This window comes from Hirundo rustica, chromosome 3, assembly GCF_015227805.2.
Source record: "Hirundo rustica isolate bHirRus1 chromosome 3, bHirRus1.pri.v3, whole genome shotgun sequence".
Taxonomy (NCBI): domain Eukaryota; kingdom Metazoa; phylum Chordata; class Aves; order Passeriformes; family Hirundinidae; genus Hirundo; species Hirundo rustica.
In genome coordinates this window covers 32,275,158-32,292,172 of record NC_053452.1, presented here as the reverse complement: position 1 = coordinate 32,292,172, position 17,015 = coordinate 32,275,158, and the positions used below count along the sequence as shown (strand labels likewise).

The 17,015-nt window shown below is 50.0% G+C and overlaps 1 protein-coding gene across 1 annotated transcript; it reads right to left on the bottom strand.

The window, feature by feature from the left end:
- Window positions 1–17,006, bottom strand: AARS2 (alanyl-tRNA synthetase 2, mitochondrial). The gene is made up of 22 exons (XM_040057476.1): window positions 16,782–17,006; window positions 16,235–16,423; window positions 15,468–15,613; window positions 14,549–14,743; window positions 13,895–14,039; window positions 13,314–13,459; window positions 12,904–13,012; window positions 12,547–12,585; window positions 11,785–11,896; window positions 11,121–11,248; window positions 10,233–10,383; window positions 8,272–8,441; window positions 7,152–7,265; window positions 6,623–6,763; window positions 5,846–5,983; window positions 5,331–5,440; window positions 4,130–4,238; window positions 2,517–2,639; window positions 2,069–2,179; window positions 1,128–1,211; window positions 883–993; window positions 1–507 (listed from the first exon to the last, which is right to left on the bottom strand). The coding sequence occupies exons 1-22, from the start codon at window positions 17,004–17,006 to the stop codon at window positions 343–345; spliced, it is 2,961 nt and encodes a 986-aa protein (XP_039913410.1). The 3' UTR covers window positions 1–342.
- Window positions 17,007–17,015: the final 9 nt, after the last annotated feature.

Below are 17,015 nucleotides of genomic sequence, written 5' to 3'. Positions count from 1 at the left end.
TGATCGGATACTCTCTACCCTTTAATGGCTTTGAGGTAACAGTGCCAGCTCCCCATGTTCTCACAGAATCTCTGTGCTGGTCTTGTGGCGAGATTTGCCTGAGAAGCAGGATCTGCTGTTCCAACTCTTGCTTTCCAAGGCTCCAGCCCCATGTGCTCGTGCTGAGAGCAGGCAGCACCATTCTGTCAGCGAGGTCTCTGCTGATCCTGGATGGTCAGAAGTCAAGTGCTCCAAGGCAGTGCTTGCAGCAACGTTCAGCTGCTAATCCTTTCAGATGGGCAGAGTATATGCTTGGTATCGAGTGTCCAGCTGGGTGCACACAGCTGTCCCGGCAATAAAGCATCACAGTTTGCTCTGAGCGAACTCCAGTGCAGTAGTCAGGGCTCCCTGCATGCCTTTGGCATTTCCACTGCCCTTAGCTACGATGGGAGAGCCTCCTGCCTTCCCTTCCATCTGTGTACAGACAGCCACGGCCCAGTCAGCAGCAGAGAACGCAGGGAGGCAGTTCTGGGGAAGAGACATAGACGAGTTATTGGTACTGTGGGGCAGCCTGCAGTCTAAGAATAAAGAAAGATAACAGCACCCTCTCCTCACCCAGCCTGAGGCAGTCATGACCTTGAGGACCACAAAGGCTGAGCTTACATGTTAATGCTGTGTCTTGCCCCGGGCAAACACAGCCTGGAAGATCCAGGGATATCTGTGCCCTGCAGAGACTGAAAGCACAACTGGCCCCAGTACAATCATCTCAGGTCCTGCCCCTGTGTGATTAACCACCAACACTGGGAAAACACCAGGAAAAGCCTCAAGCAGGACCTGCTGAGCATTGGGTCCAGTCCCCCTTGGCAGGCAGGTTCCCCTTGTCTCCATCAGGGTTCTACTTACCTTGGATACCTGACAGGCACAGAGCACCTCACCCGAAGCCTGAGGGCTGAGCAGCAAGACTGATGTGCCAGGAGACTTGTCACACAGCTGGTTCACTACTTTCATTAGGATCTAGGAGAGGCAGGGAGAAGAGAGGTCAGGCACAGCAAAGGAGACCAGCATCCAGCAGGAAATGTGCCCAGCAACTCCCTCTTGCTGTTTGCAGCACCTGAGGGCTGGGCCAGCAAAGAATGTGGATTACTCACAGAGAGGGAATCAGCAGGGACAGTATCAATGATGACAGGCTGGTTGCAGTATTTTGCTAGCAAGATTTGTGCTGCCTTCTCAGCCTGGAGGGAGGAAAACACAGCACTTTGAAGGGTGACTGGTGGCACAGGGTGGGCTGGATGGGGATATATCCATGTAATATATACACAAAAGGAATGCAAGTGCTGCTCTGTGGGACAGATGGAAGATGGGAGATGTTTGATAGCAGAAGTCAGACTAGCAGACTGAAATGTCCATGTGGAGACCTGAATAGCCCTCCTTCCCCAAATGCAAGCAGAGATGAACCCCTGCCAAAAGTGGAACAGAGAGTGATTCATTCAGTCCCCAGCCTCTCTCCTGGACATATACAACGCCACATGTCTCAGGAAGGCTTCTGTGGCAAGATGCTCCTACTTTAAGAAAGGGATAGTTCTTCCTGAGATCTCCGAGTTACCAAGAAGTATTTCTAATCTGCTTTTAATGTAAATTGGCAGAACACAAACACATGTGGGAAGCACAGCAATATCCATGTAGCTGGAAGAAAGAATCTGTCCACTGTCTGATTGTATAACTTTGTTAAGCCCACTGTGAGGACTATCTCACCTTCTCCATGCACAAACAAGGAGGTGATGATGCCCAATGCTTATTGGTGTTGGCCAAAACCGCTGGTATGGGGCTCTCTGTTCTCACAGGCAGGGAGACATGGAAATTCTGCAGGTCCTAAAAGCCCAGCCAGTCATTCTCTGCACTTTGAACAATGGCCCCATAAACAATGGCCAGTGAAATCAACCCAACACAGGGCTTGTGTTGCACTGCCATGACTGTACAGGCTTTCTTCTGCCTTCTGAGACCCCTGAGTGGCTGTGAAGTGTGATAGACACCAGGTCCACTGGTGTGTGCTATCAGCTGGCTGCAAGTCAGCCTGCTGCTGCCTCAGTACCTGCTGCAGCTCCAGTTTCTTGATAGCTGTGTTGGCTGTTCGCTGTAGTGCTTTCAGGATGGTCTGTAGTTCTTTTCTTTGCCACTGGGGCATTGCAGCACTGGACACCACCTGCAAGACAATCTGCTCTGTAAGAACATTAAACTGTACCCCTAGACACAAAGTGCTAGTTCTCTGGGAGGTCAGGCTGGAGCATGGCCTCTTCCCTGACCCTGCTTTAACCCTTGTGGTGAGGGCAGCCAGTCACTGTGCTGAGCAGCTTTCTCTTTTCAGCTGGCCATCTGCAACACAGCCACCTGGACACTGGCAAAAATCCTTATGACCAAAGAGGCAACAGCAGGCAGCAACTTGCCCTTGCTATTGACCATGGTGAGGCGTGAACCTGACAGGGAAAAGTCACGTGTCTCATGTGCCCATGTCCATTCCTGTACAGGAATGTAATCCTTACTTTGGTCAACTGGCCCACTTCTTTGGAGAGGTTTTGCATCTCAGGAATAGAGGTGATCCTCTGCTTCATTCGTAGAGACACAGAGTCCACTTCCATAGCCAAGCACTGGCCTACTTCCCGGGCCTGCAGGGATGGAAGGAATGCATGCTTCACACGCAGCAACAGAAATAGTTCACAGGGATGGGAAAAGCGGGGAGACAGCAGGGTCATGGAAGTGCTGCTCAGAATCCAGTAAGAAAACACCTACAGATGGTTTAGGAATGACTGTTCCTGCAAGACTCTGAAATACAACATTCCTCTCTAGATGTGCAACCAACGCTAGATGGTCACACTCAGGCAGACCAAGCTGTTGAGCTTTATGTGGTATTTATGGCCAAAATTCACGTTTCTTCAAAAATTTGCACCAAAATCATCAGGACTTCATCGAGGAAAAACTGGGGAGATCTGTGGAGCATCTTAGAAATCTTTTTCCATTAGCAAATGCAGTCTTGAAACTGATGACTGAAGAAACAAGAGAAACACACTAAAAGAAACCTCATCAGCCATTCAAGCATATTTCCTGAGTTTACCTATCCTGATATATTTCTTATTGTTTTCACCAACGCTACTATTAATAATCTTTAAAAAAGCTATTACAAGCTTTTTTCACCTGTGCCAATCCTTATGGTTTGGAGCATTTCCTCCCTGCCAGATCTCTGTGCCCAGGATGGTCCTGCAAGTCTTTAGTGCAGGCCAGCAGAGGACTGCTCTGCCTAGATAGGATACACAACCCTTGTTCCCAGCAATTTTCTCATGCCTGCACGCTCCCTTGTCTCATTAACACTTGCACAGAGCTCCTCTCGGGGGCTCTCCAGGTCAGCACTTCCAGCAAAGCATGCAGATGTGCCCTGCAGCTTTTTGTTCTTCTGCATGAAGAAAATCCTCTCTGGGACACAGATGCACAGGGGCCAGCCAGCCAAAAAGTAACACATTTGCAGGGGTGGGCTTTGCCTTTCCAATTCCAATGACTATGAGTCACTTTCCTCTGACAGCAGCCTTAAAGGAAGAGGGAAAGCTTATGGGGCACCTGACACTTCCAAATACTCAAAGGACAGAGTGATCTCATGAATACAATAGTAGGTTGCTCACTTTTTATACAGAACCAGCCAGACCAGAATCACAGTTTAGCAGGAAAAAGACTAAAGAAAGGAAGCAAAAGGGCTGTAAGACTGAGGCCAAAACCCTGTAATCATAAAGTGCAAATCCAGCTGTGATAGGCAGGAGGCAAAATCAATGCACAAAGAATTACACCATGAAATACCTACTGGGGGATTGAAATTTATAGACCAGAGCCTTCCTGATATTTTGTGCAAGTTTTTATCTTGGAAAAGGGGGTCTGAAGGAAAAAAATGAAGGTCAAGGAGACAGAGAACCAGGATGGGAGGGAAATGAGGTGAATGGTGAGGTATAGCAGCAGAGGTGAGCCCAAAGGCTGAAGCAGGAAGCCAGATGAGGCACAGCAGGGAGGCTCCAACCAAAGGAATGGGGAGCTAATTATTTGTGAAGAACCCACAAAGTTTGGTCCTTCTGGCACTGCCTTGACATGGCAGAAATCTCAGTTTCCTCTTTCTCACCTCTTTGGCTCGTCCCCCTGTGACTGCAATGACACGGCTAATCCCTCTGACAAGCTGACGCTCGCTGATGATGGCCAGATCTTCCACAGATCCTGTTTGGAGAAGATGCCTAAAATGTCAGCAGAGAACAGGAAAGAAAGCACGTTGCTCTTTGCAGACAGAAGTCAGGAACCCTGCTTCCTTTTTCGAAAACTCTGAAGTCCAGCGGCCCTTTCCTAATCCTAATCCCAATGCCTTGAATCCTTTCCCCTCCCTAAAATCCTGATGGTACCCTGGCAGGCAAGAGACAGCAGAGTTGTGTCTGCTCCAGAGGAACCTCTGTGCTACCTGTCCAGCAGGCTCCAGTCAAACGGTGCAGCCAAGTTCTGTTCCCCTTTCCTCTCTTTCAGCAGTGAGATGAATTGGCATTTTCCTCTTCTACTCAGCTGCTACTCCACCACTCTCTTGTCAGGCCAGCTCACTGCTTGGCTAGTAGACTCCAGATAAAGGACAGTTGTGCAGTCTCAGGACACTGACAGCCTCCCTTTTCCATCTTGTTTATTCAACACTGGATATGAAAACTAAGGTGTCTCAGGTTCTGTTACCACAAATAATCATTCCAGACATCTTCATAAGAACCGATCATCTCTTCTCCCATTCAGTTTCCTGTCCCACTACTCCCACAAGAGATCTCATGGCTACAAAATTGCTCCTTTTCAGCTCTATCTGCTCTACCACCAGTTTGTTCCTTCTATTTTTTTTTTTTCTTTTTGGTGTCAGCATTGTCCTAAGATCGATTAACTTTTCTTCTACTCTCATTACTGCTAAAAGCAGAAGCGGGTGAAGATAATTAATTAAAATAATCAGAGCAGTCTCAAGTTCATTGGAGTCTCCAGTTGGGTCTCCAGCCCATCTGCAACCCCAAAGTCAAAGCACCACAACCCTGGTGTGACAGGTCACACACACCTTTCCCACACTCTGCTGCTGCTCTCTGGCTTCCAGGTTGGTTTCAGACTATGAAGTAAGGAAAAATGCTGTGTATTTCATTAAAGTTTGCTCAGCCTGGAACTTCCAAAGCTTTGTAACTAGCCCATCCTGTCTTCACAATATTTTTGCAGTGAGGAAAGTTAGTTTCACAGGGAGGTGAGCTTGCAGTCATGTTTCTACCTCAGCCACCAGTGCCCACAAACATGCCTTCTGGCTGCAAGTAAAAGTCACTTACGTCCCACAGCAGAGCTCCACAGAGGTCTGCATTGCAGCCTCGGAGTCACAGGTCAGCACATTCTCCACAGGGACCCCCAGGGACACTATCCTCACTGGATCTGGATACCCCTGACAGAGGAGACAGGGATCAGCAGCTAACAACATGGCTGTTCAGGGGCACTTACAGACTAACTACATGGCTTCAGGTGTCTGCCTCATGTTTCCCCTATTCCAGAGCAGCCCCTGAGTCAGGGGTGGCACTACTGCTGCCCCACAACCAGCCACCAATGGGGAGAAAGAAACAACTTGTGACACGACAGGCTTTCGGTCCACAGGCACAAACAGAAAGCCTGTGCACCACCAGTCTCCATGTCTTACAACAGTGTCCTGAGATCTCGTCTCTGTCCTATTTTCCCTTCTGAGTTTTGGGAGACAATTCCCTTGCAGAAACATGTTGTGTCAACATCTTGTGTCCCATATGATTCCTGCTGAAGGAGGAGGCTCATGAAGATGTGTGCTGCCATCCTGTCATACCTCATCCACTGCACGGAGTCCCTGAACTCCTCTTGCCAGTGCGAGGGGGACTTCAGCCATATGCACCACCTCATTTTTTTGGATCAGATCCTGGACAACTTGCTCCACTTGCTGCAGCTGCTCCACGGTCACATGGCCCTGAGGAAGCAAATCAGCCACATTTAAGAGAAGACTCTTGAGAGGTACAGAACGAAGGAGGGAGAACTGGGGCACAGCTACTGGATGACTCAGCTTGGGCACACCACTCTTCCCCTGCATCTCATCTTCTCTGCTTGTAATAGAGAACTGTGAACATCATGGCCCTCCCACCTTCTCCTCCTATGAGAGATAAGGATTTTTGATGCAAGAGCATCAGCTAGTCTTCAAAAGAGATACTGGAATGAGTGACAGGTTACCAGGGCCAGAATGACCCAAAGCTTCACAAATACTCTCATCTGAATGTCCAGTACAGATATCAGATAGGTGCCACAGCCAAGCATCATCTCTCAAAGACTCCTTTACACCATTTTGTGTTAGTCCCATGACCACTGGCCTTGCCAAGCCCTTTCCCTTCTGACCCCCATTCATCCCCTCAGCAAGCCCTGCTCAGGGTGAGGTCAATGCAAAATGTCACATCCAGTCACAGTCACATCCAGACGACCAAGCTCCATCACTTGGATAAAATGTGACTTGTCCCTAAAGGAGTGATCATGGAGAGAGGGGAAAAATCCCTGGAGAGGAGAGCCATACTGGAGCGTTGGTACTGCTGAGAACTAGGAAGCTGGATTCCAGAGTCACCTTGGTATCAAAGTCGAAGCGCAGCTGCTCTGCTGTCACGTGGGAGCCCCGCTGCTCGGTGCTGGCACCCAGGACACGCCGGAGCGCGAAGTTCAGCAGGTGGGTGGCAGTGTGGTTCGTCATGCAGGCCAGGCGCTGTGCCTGAAAGCACACACCAGTCAGCACGGAGCGCTGGCTCTCCACAGCTCAGGGGAGCAGGGATGGCATGAAAAGATAAGGAAAAGGCTGCGTGTGAGGCGAGAGGAGAGGATGGAGGAAGAACAATGGGTAGTACAGCTGTCTCATGAGTTATGTGACAGGGCAGATCTAACTCCTTTTTCCATGGGATCATCTCTGTAAAACAGTAAAGGGGAGGCTGGATATTTTTGGACAGACCAATGGATCACAAAGATTATAGAGTCAATTGTGCTATCTCCTTCCCACTGCACACTGATGAAGAACAGTCTCAAGAATACAAGAGACAAAGATCTGTTGTGCACGGATTACTCAGGACATCCCAAGGAAAAGGTTAAGAGCACTCGGGTATCACCTCATCCACAAAGAGCTGCACTTGGTCACCAGCACGCAGGGTTTCCACAGCAGTGACCTCATGGATCACATAGCCACCACAGAGACGAACTGACTCGACAGGGAAGAGCACATCCTGAGCAAAGAGACAGAAAAATGAGTTAGGGCACAGGGATGATCCAAATACCTGTGCCATGTACCTGCTTTACCTGACTGGGAAATGTAATTCCCACCAAACCCTAAAAGACAGGGATGGGGTGGGAAAAGCAGAGAGAAGCTTACTGCAAACATAGCCAAAGTGTCTCAGACCTCGCCAGTACCTGGCCACTCACTACACAGTATGTTGTGGCTGCCAGCTTGCAGTGGAGGGGCAGTAATACCATCCATGCTGGAAAAATTTCTTAACAAGTATGCTCATCCATGAGAAAATGAACAGCATCTCCCAAGGCACGTATTTCTGGCATCCAAGGTACCATTTCTGCCTCTCTGGGATGGCAACAAAACTGGACCACCACTTTCGTTTGGGGAGAAGTGCTGAGCAAGGCACTGTAACACTCTGCAGGGCTAAAAGGGCCCAGGGGTGATTATCAAGAGCTGGAAATGGGGGAAGGAGAAAAGGCTGCAGTAACTGAAGCCCTGTGTAACTTCCCAGGACAGCATCATAGCTCTCCCTTTGGCAAGGCTGAAGGAACATGCTGCAGAAGTGGAGATCCTCCCTGATATTCTTGGGAGGAATAAGAGTTTTTGCACTGGGTCTCAGGTTGGGCAGCACTTGCAGCTGTCCAGGACTGACCACAGAGAAGTTATTCAGTTCACAGACTCTCTGATCAATGCTTGCCTTCTCTCCATTACAACCCCAGCTGGCAAGAACACAGAACACTGAAGGAAGACCTGAGAAGACCTTCATCTTCCTCAGCAAGATGAAATTGCAAAGGGCTGTGAGAGACAATCAGAGCAGCAAGAATGCCCTTGTGAAGTTACTGCTGATTCTGCCTTACCCCAACAATTCTGACGCTAAGCCAAGGGAACTGTCAAGAGTCAGCAGCTTGCAAATTAACACAGGAGAACAACCTATCACTTGGGGAATTCTGCCCGGCCTCAGAACCCATGGCAGCCTTGGGTTAGGCAGCAAAGGGCCTTACCTGCTGTCCTAAACGTATCATGTAGCCTTGGTCAGAGTCTTGCCCTCCCTGCTCTGCATAGAAGTTAGTCCTGTCCAAGATGACACCGCAGCGTTGCCCTGCCCCAACCTCCTTATGGAGAGACTGATCTCTGTACAGCATCAGGACAGTGGCCTGGCATGGACTGAACTCTGTCAGGGGGAAGAAGACAGCAGCAGTTAGTGCATACAGCCTGTCAGATTGCAACAGGAAAGGAGGGATCACTTCCCCTGCCAACCCCGCCAGGCTATACCCAGGCTACGCTGAAAGCTGGCACTTTGCCTTGGTAGATGAACAGCTACTGGCAGAAAGGACAAAGGACTGGAACTAAGTCACCCCTCACTTACCTAATGACAGAACTGCTGAGTAGCTGCTAAGCAGGCAGGGTACCCAATCTGGCTCCACATGAGCCTGGCAGAAGAAAATGTGGCACAGACACATCTGCATCTTGCTACACTGCAAGCTTGGCAAACCTGACTGACTTTTATGAAGATGTTGGGATAGGGGACAGCAGGGATGTCACCTTCCTGGATGCAGCAAGCTTCTAACGTGCTCTCCCGTAGGCTCCTTGAACCCAAACCTGGGCACTATGGACAAATGGACCACAAGGTGGGTGTGTAACTGGCTGGGCAGAGGGCCTCAGTGAGAATTGCTCAGTAGTTCAACATTCAACTGATATTCAGCTACTAGTAGAGCTACTTGGTGCCTGATACAAGGGCCAACATCACTTAACATCTTCATTAATGACTATCCATGACAAAATGGGATGTACCCATACCCCACTTAATTGGCAGGGACTGGCTGATACACTGAAGAACTGCACTGTTTTTTGAAGGCATTTGAGCAGTCTACAGAAATGGACTGGCAGAAATCTTAGGTTCTCCGGAGCAAGCTGAACACCATCCAGCAGGGTGCCCTTGCAGCAAGGCTGCCTGCCTGCTGAGCTGTATGAACACAAACATAGCCAGCAGGTCAAAGAAATAGGTTATTCATCCCTATTTAGCATTTGGGAGACTACATCTAGAGTACAGGAAATTCTGGCTGTATGTAAAGAAAAAAACCTTTACACACTAAGAGTGATAAAGAACAGAGAACAGATAGGCTGTGAGATTTTTGTCCCTGAAGATACTGAAAACTTAAATGGTCAAGGCTCTGAGCAATGTGATTCAACTGTGAAACTGATGTTACTTTTAACAAGAAATTGGACATCCAGAGATCCCGTTCAACCCAAATTCAGAAGCTGAGAGAGTGGGACAGTTCTAACTTGGAAATTTCAGCCAATGCCACTGCTACGCTCTTTTCCCCCTGTTGTGCTCTTGCTGTAGTATATATAGCTTGAACTGCCACACTTTCTGCTTAGCGTGGGCTGCCACCGGCACACTGGGTAAAAGGGAGCTGGCTGTACACAGCCATCTCTAATGGTCTGTGACAGCCACACCACCTCTTGCTCCCTGTGGCTTATCTCCATGCCTTCCACAGAGCATCAGCAACCTCAGTTACCCTGCACGACAAAAAGCCTGCGCTGGCACCTAGTGGTCCATCACGAAACAGCAAGGGCACGGTCCCACACAACTACCTAAAACCTCTGTGAAATTTATCCTTCCTCCTCCCGAGCACACACACACACAGAAGCCTAATTGTTGGAGATAGACTTATCTCTACAAGAAATCAACAGTCCCTGTTTCACCACCTGTTTCACCCAGAGGTGCCAACCCAGCGCTCAGCCTCGTTACCAGCCCAGAGCCTCCCAAGGGACGTACCAACAGCGCCAAGAAAGCTCACCAAACTCACCCAGATTGGGAGGAGGCACAGGGGTAGGGAAAAGCTGTGGCAGCAAGGTGGTCAGTTTTGGACCCCGTTGTGCACGCATGGGGTTAGGCAGCAAAAGCAGTCCTGTGAGGGACTCCAGTAGAGTCTGCTTTGCAGATGGGCCGGGCACTCACCGTACTGCCCGTGCTGCCCCAGCGTGTAGGCGTACTTTGGAGCGTCGTCGGTAGCAGGCACGTTGCTGCTCTGCAGCCAAGCCAGCGAGTGCACATCCAGGTGGGTGTTTGTGTTCTCTGGCTGTCCTGCCTGTGGGCCACCAGCCTTGCGCTGCAGCAGAGCAAAGGCACAGTTAGATGGGAGATCCCTGGGGGCAAGCAAACAGGTCACTGGAGCTAAAAAGGCTAGGGACGGCTTCTTCCACCTTCACGGAAAAGGCTTGTACAGATCCAGGCTGATGGACTGCTGTCAACTAACCCCATCCCTTCAAACCTCCCGAATACCACGCTGCGCTAGCCTTGAGCCAGGCCATACCAACTGTTAACGCATCCCTCCTGGCACAGCTTGCTGTGTAGCTGTGAAGCTTCCAGGCCATTAAAGCTCAGGAGAGCAAGGCCTAAAAGCAATCACTGCACTGGGAGGTGGTGGTGGTGGGTGGGCAGTGCAAGTATTTCAGCACTACAGAGATCAAGGAGATTTTGTAAACTCTCCATAAATAATCTGCTGCTTGAGCTGTCTAAGCTGGTTCTACTTTGCGTGAGAAGTTAGACCACGTAACTAACAGAGGACTGTTTTAACCTATATAAATCTTTTAAAACCTTCACTCCAGCAACAGTCAGCATCATAAAATACCCGAAGAAAAATCACCAACCAATACTTCAGTTCTACATTCAGAAACAAGGGGATTGTGATGACATGCTATTTCAGACTCATTTCCCCTTCACGGAGAAGGCATGTCACCCTGTGGTGCTCTGAAGAGCCTCAGCAGTGAAAGGGATCCTGCTTCCATATTCACAAGAGACAAGTAAGGCTTTGAGTTATTCTGACAAGGCAGGTCTCTCTCCTACCTTTGCATCTTCCAGAGCAAGTTCGTTAAAAGCAGCTAAATCCAAACTGATTCCCTTCTCTTCAAGCATCAAGTCAATCAGGTCCAGAGGGAATCCCAAACTCCCATAGAGAGACCAGGCTACTTCGGCTGTAAAACAAAAAGGACAAGAACTCTGTGCAAACACAGAAAGAAAAGGCATCTCAAGATTTGTCTGCGTGGGGGCAATCTAGTGTGTGCTTTGGTAACTGGATCCACCTGTATTCTATGCAACTGTGCAGTTAATGGGGAAGAGAAGCCGTGGAGTTCTTCTTGCATGGGACTGAGTATTAATAACGCTCCACAGCCCCATCCCTGCTGAAATTCAGTGCCGCACATCTAGACAGGCAGCTGCACTGTCTGGGTCCTGTGCTACTCCTCTCAGCTGTGTCTTACAAGGACCTCGTTGATCAGTCAATAAAACAGCAAGGGAATGTTTCTAACTTGCCTGGTGCCTACTTTGTTGTGAGGACAAAGTACTAGAAAACAACTGCAATCTGGAGAAAGGAACATCTGCTCTTCTGTCTGGGGATAGACAATCACAGAAAAGGCAGGGGATACAAACATCCACCAGATTTGACTGCAATGCTTGTGAGGACCTGGACAAACTGTCTCTAAGTGCAGCTTGTCAGAAGAGGAAGACTCACCTGGGAAATGTGTGGAGGGTTCCATCTGCTGCACTGTCCGCTCGATGATGCGCCTCCCACGCTCCAGGGAGGACAGGAATGCGGCTTCGTTCTCATTGATGGTATCACTGATCTGCCCAAGGATCAGAAGAAGGGTTATGGACATTTCAGGGAGTTCCCCAGCTCAGCTCAGCCCTGCTCAGTCAGCTCAAAGCATATCAACCAGCCTTTTTGTTCTGCACATATCCATCACAACACGGCTCCGATGCCTTATTGAACAGTGCCAAAGTCGTTGTGCCTCCTGTCACCATTCCTGTCAAGGAAATATTGACCATCCACAGGGGAAAGCTTTCGGCTGATAAATACTCCCTACTGGGCATTCATATCTGTGACCCAATTACAACTGTATGTCTGGAACAGCCAGAGAAGTTATTGTCAGTGGAAGCAAGCTGGGACTAAATCATCACTACACTTTAGACAAAGGGTACCCTGGCAAGGACAAGCTGTACTTGTACTCAACCAAAAAGCTACTGTAGCTTTTTTAGAGCAACAGCTGCCTTACACAGGACAAGCAGTCCCTGGTAAGGACCTAGTGGAGCTCCCACATGGAAATCTGCCACAGATACTTCTTGTGCCCAGCGTATCTCAGCTCACCCACGAGAACATGGTTAAGGAGGAGGCTAAGCAAACTCCTCCAGCTAAGTCCCAAGGGCAGGCTGATTTCTGGCCCTAAGAGCAGTGCCTCACGAAAATAATGAGACAGGGAGATTCCACATTGCTCACCTGGCTGGCATTCCTTGCTATCTCTGGATAAGCATCTCCCTGTGGAAGTGAGTCACAGTTAGTGAAAACATCCTCAGCATCTTCCTTAGGGGATCTTGAAGCATGTCACAAACATAATAGAGGTTACTTGCATATATTTACAGATATTTGTGCTGACTGTACTATTGATGACACTAGGCCCCCTCCCTCCCACAAGTGATATGAGTACAAGAGGTTTTTAATGCTGGAATGCATAGTATCAGGTACTGGAGCTCCTTCACATCCAAGATTGACTTCTGACAATGTGCAGAAAAGGGACATGGGGCCAAAGAGGACATGTGTGATGACCTTTTTACCCAAGACAGCAGTTTTACTCACCAGCACTTCCACTACAGTAGGCACCAGGGAGGCCAGGAGCCCAGGTGAAGCCTGTAGAACTTCGGAGCAAAAGCGTACAGCCCTGCGCAGGATCCGACGCAGCACCAGTCTGAAAACAGGGCAGGATTTCTCAAGCAGCCTTGTGAGCACCCCTGCCCAGCTCCCACATCCACCATTCCCCAGCTCCTCTGGAATGATTCATTAACACAGGCCGGCTGCTCCAAACATTCTACACCCACCCAAGGGGAAGTCTGCAGATTGGAACCACTTCCCGGCTCTCACCTTCCTGCCTCCCCAAAAGCTCATGCACTCCCACTCTGGGGCCCAGAACCAGAACTTCTTCCCTGGCTGTTCATATTCCTCTCTAGAGCTAACTTTCTCCACCCCTCGCCATTTCCTTATGTCCTTACTCTGCTCCAGAGAAGCCTGGGTAGATGCCATCAGAGATACACACGCACAGGGTGCGCACGTGATCTGCCACCACGCGGTAGGCCATGTTCACATGCCCAGCGTCAGCATCCCCGACCAAACCTCGGTACCTGGGTGCCCTGCAGCCCTAGAAGAGAAAGCAGGGAGACAGATCAGCAGAAAGTAATGGCTGCAGAAGTTTCAATGCAAGAGGCAGCCACCACGCCATCGTGTTTTTCAACTGCCTCTGAACCTCGTGCACCTAAGATGTACTCATTAAACCTTCCACAGTGCTACAGACCAAGAATTCTGTACCTAACATGGGTCAGCCAATGCCTTGGCACAGAGAAATATAAGACACTTTCAGGGAAAAACACATCAGCAATGCTGATATTCCTGCAGATTTCCAACCTGGAATTCTCCCTTTTTTCTAGAACACTGCATTGGACCTGGCAGGACATAACCTCCTGTCTCAAGATACTGCTCAGGAACATTCAGAGAGGGCTGTACTATGCCACCCAGCAAGCAGTCTGTGTTCAAGGAGCTTTTGTTGAGCTGTGACTCTGAGCAGAAGCACCATCACCTTGTGAATGGCATCCAAGATGGGAGTGAAGAGATCTGTGTCATAGTTGGACCGTTTGTTCTGCAGAACTGCCACCAGCCTTTCCAGACCCATTCCTGTATCCACATGGTGCTGTGGCAAGGGAAGGAGATTCCCTTCCACCTCCCTGTCAGCCAGGCAGGAAAAATAAAAGGTAAAAGAGAAGCAAGGATCAGTTCATGGGCAAAAATAAGGAACAGGTGAATCAAAGAGAATGGGAAAGTGACAGGGGATGGAAACAGTGGGTGACCCAGCACAAGGAAGCTCAGGGACAAGAGTGACAGCAGCCTGTCAGGCAGCCAGGATCTGACCATCACATAGTCAGGACAGACTGCAACGTAAGGAAAAAGGCCTTCCCTAACAGGGCCAAAGGCCTTCTCCTCCTCCTCCAGGCTGCTTCAGACTTCAAGAGATCTCTGGAATGCAGCATTAAGGGAGACTAGGCAGTGAATGTTGAAGAAGACAAGAAAATAAAGGAACGGGGACAAGAGACATGCTGGACAAGTCTCCAGAGCTTCTCTCTTGCTCCTGGTATTGCCACCTTCTGGGAAACAGTGATAAGTCTGAGAATATACACATGATTTTGGAGTCAGCCTAGAGGGAAAGGCTCTGGAATTCAGAAGAGATGCTTGGTACCTGCTGTACTGCATGAAGACCAAGTTCCAGATCTCCACTACATCAGGGCTGCCCTGGTTCACCAGTGCTGCAGCATTTCTGCCACCACCCACGTGGTCATAGTGGATCTCTGTGCAGGGACCACAGGGACCTGTGTCCCCCATCTCCCAGAAGTTATCCTTCAATGGGAAAGGAAGCACGTGACTGGCAGGAACCCTGGAAAGGCAAACAACAGAGGTGGCAGTGCTGAGGCATACACACAAACCACACAGTAGCCTGGATCACAGAGAAAGCTGGAAGAAAGGAATCCTTCAAACACATCAGAATTCCTCTGCTTCTTTTCACATAGAATTCCTCTCCTTAGCAAGATTAAGTGGACCAAAGGACTTAATCCTGAGACAGGACCCTAGTCTCAGCCCAGAATGACAGGCAAACACAGCCTGGCCAAGACAGGCTCTCCAATGGGTCAGTGGAGCACCTTGCTCTTTGGAGCAGAGGCAAGATCTGAACACTATCAGTGGCACAGAGCTGGCTGCCTTGGGTTCAAAGCCTACATACAGCCTGGAACAAGCTCCCAAAGCTCTCTACACCAGCTGCACCCTCTCACTGAAGCAGCCATTGCTCGCTTTCAGAGGAGAATGTACTCTCGTGATGGAGAGGAAGCAAAGGATTGGAGATCCTGTACACACTTCATCCGGGCCAGCCAGTTTTAGGCACATACCCAGCCCCACCAATACTATCTGAGAATGAACCAAAGTTCGAGAGACCCAGTGAGTTCAGAGCCCAGCCAACTTTTAACAGCTCATAGAAACCAGAAACAAAATGGGTTTAAAACATAATCTCTGGCCCCTACAGCTGATCAACTAAAGAGCAAATGCAAAACTGTGGAAAGTGAAATGACAGCACCTGCTGCTCAGAACCTCTTCTCTAACACACTTACCCCAGGCGGAGCCACACGTCCCTGCACTCCTCATCTGCGCTCAGCCCCAGCGAGGGGTCTCCACCAAAATAGGTGACGTAGAGACGATCTCTGGGGATCTCATAGACCTCTGTCAAGAGCTCCCAGGCCATGCTACATGCCTCCTCCTGAGCAGGTAGGGAACATAAATGAAACACAGTAGTTCAGGAAGGGCCTTTAGAATGGGAGTCAAACAACAAAGAAGTTAATTTCAGCTGTTCATCTCCGTTCCTAACTTTCAGGTGTACTGCAAAGGGCAGGATGAAGGTCAGGAGAGTGAGACAGCTCACTGCTGCCAGTGGAAAACTGACATTCCTAAAATGTTGCGAAACCTTCAGCATGGTGTGTGTCTATGTGCTTAATGGCAGAGCTACATGGATTATTTTCTTTCCAAAGAAAAAAAATGTATTTGCCACCTAAAAAAACTAGCATCCTTTATTCCTTTTCCCTTTTCAAACTTTCTAGAAATAAGCATCAAATGAACTGGTAACCTCTTTTTACCATATTAAGCGGCCAACACTGGCATTCTCACAGAAAACTTTGATTTTTATGTGTTGGTCACAGCTTTGACAGGCTGAGTGCTTTGAGAGTCTGCAGGACACATTCAGCAACAGAGCCCATGAGCTGACCACCTCTGTTCCAGGCCACAGAGCTCCCAGGAATGAATCTGGATCTTATCAAAACGCCTTCTGCACAGTCCTACGGCACTAGAAAAGAACCCTAGAAAGGGTTCACTCCTGTCACCTCACCTTAAAGTAATCCCCAAAGGACCAGTTCCCCAGCATCTCGAAGAACGTGTGATGGTAAGTATCTCGGCCCACGTCCTCCAGATCGTTGTGCTTCCCTCCCGCACGCACACACTTCTGGCTGTTCACCACCCGCCGGTGCTGGGCCAGCTCGCTCCGGGGGTGCACCGTGCCCAGGAAAATGGGCTTGAACTGCAAATGAGAGATACCCGCTATGGACAGATGCCACCCAGCGCAGGGAGCTGCGCCTCAGGCTCCTGAAACACAGAATGGGTCAGGTTGGAAGGGACCATAGTGGGTCATCCGGTCCACCCTCCCTGCTTTAGCAAGCTGGTTCTAGAACACAGCGCACGGGATTGTGTTCAGACAGTTCAACTTTCGCAAGCGAGAGAGACTTCCGCAGCACTAGGGCACTACGAGGAGCGCGGGCAGCCCAAAGCAACGCCGGACATCTCCTTGGTAGGAGACACCGCAAGCCCGGCCGCGCTCCTATGGAGACGCGGAAGCGCCGGTGAGCCGGAGAGAGGAGGTGAGGGAGCGGGGAGAGCACCTGGTTCATGCCCGCGTTGACGAAAAGGAGGCGCGGGTCGCCGCGGGGCCGCACGGGGGCCGAGGGCAGGCGGCGGTGGCCGTGGCGCTCCTCGAAGAAGCGCAGGAAGGCGGCGCGGATCTGCCCGGCCGACGGGCAGGCGGCACCGCCGCGGCGGGGGCTGCAGCGCCAGCGCCACGGCACCGCCAGCAGCAGCCGGCGCCGCAGCGGGGCGGCCGCGGCCATGGCTCCGCA

Bases quoted from the DNA above. Each gene is read 5' to 3' on its own strand.
- AARS2 (XM_040057476.1), bottom strand. From the start codon at position 17,006: ATGGCCGCGGCCGCCCCGCTGCGGCGCCGGCTGCTGCTGGCGGTGCCG. The intron at 11,249-11,784 runs GTGAGTCTTCCT...TTTGTTTTACAG, and splicing joins ACCCTCCACACATTTCCCAG to CCGAAGTAGCCTGGTCTCTC. The intron at 2,640-4,129 runs GTGAGAAAGAGG...CCATCCCTGCAG, and splicing joins CAGGGGGACGAGCCAAAGAG to GCCCGGGAAGTAGGCCAGTG.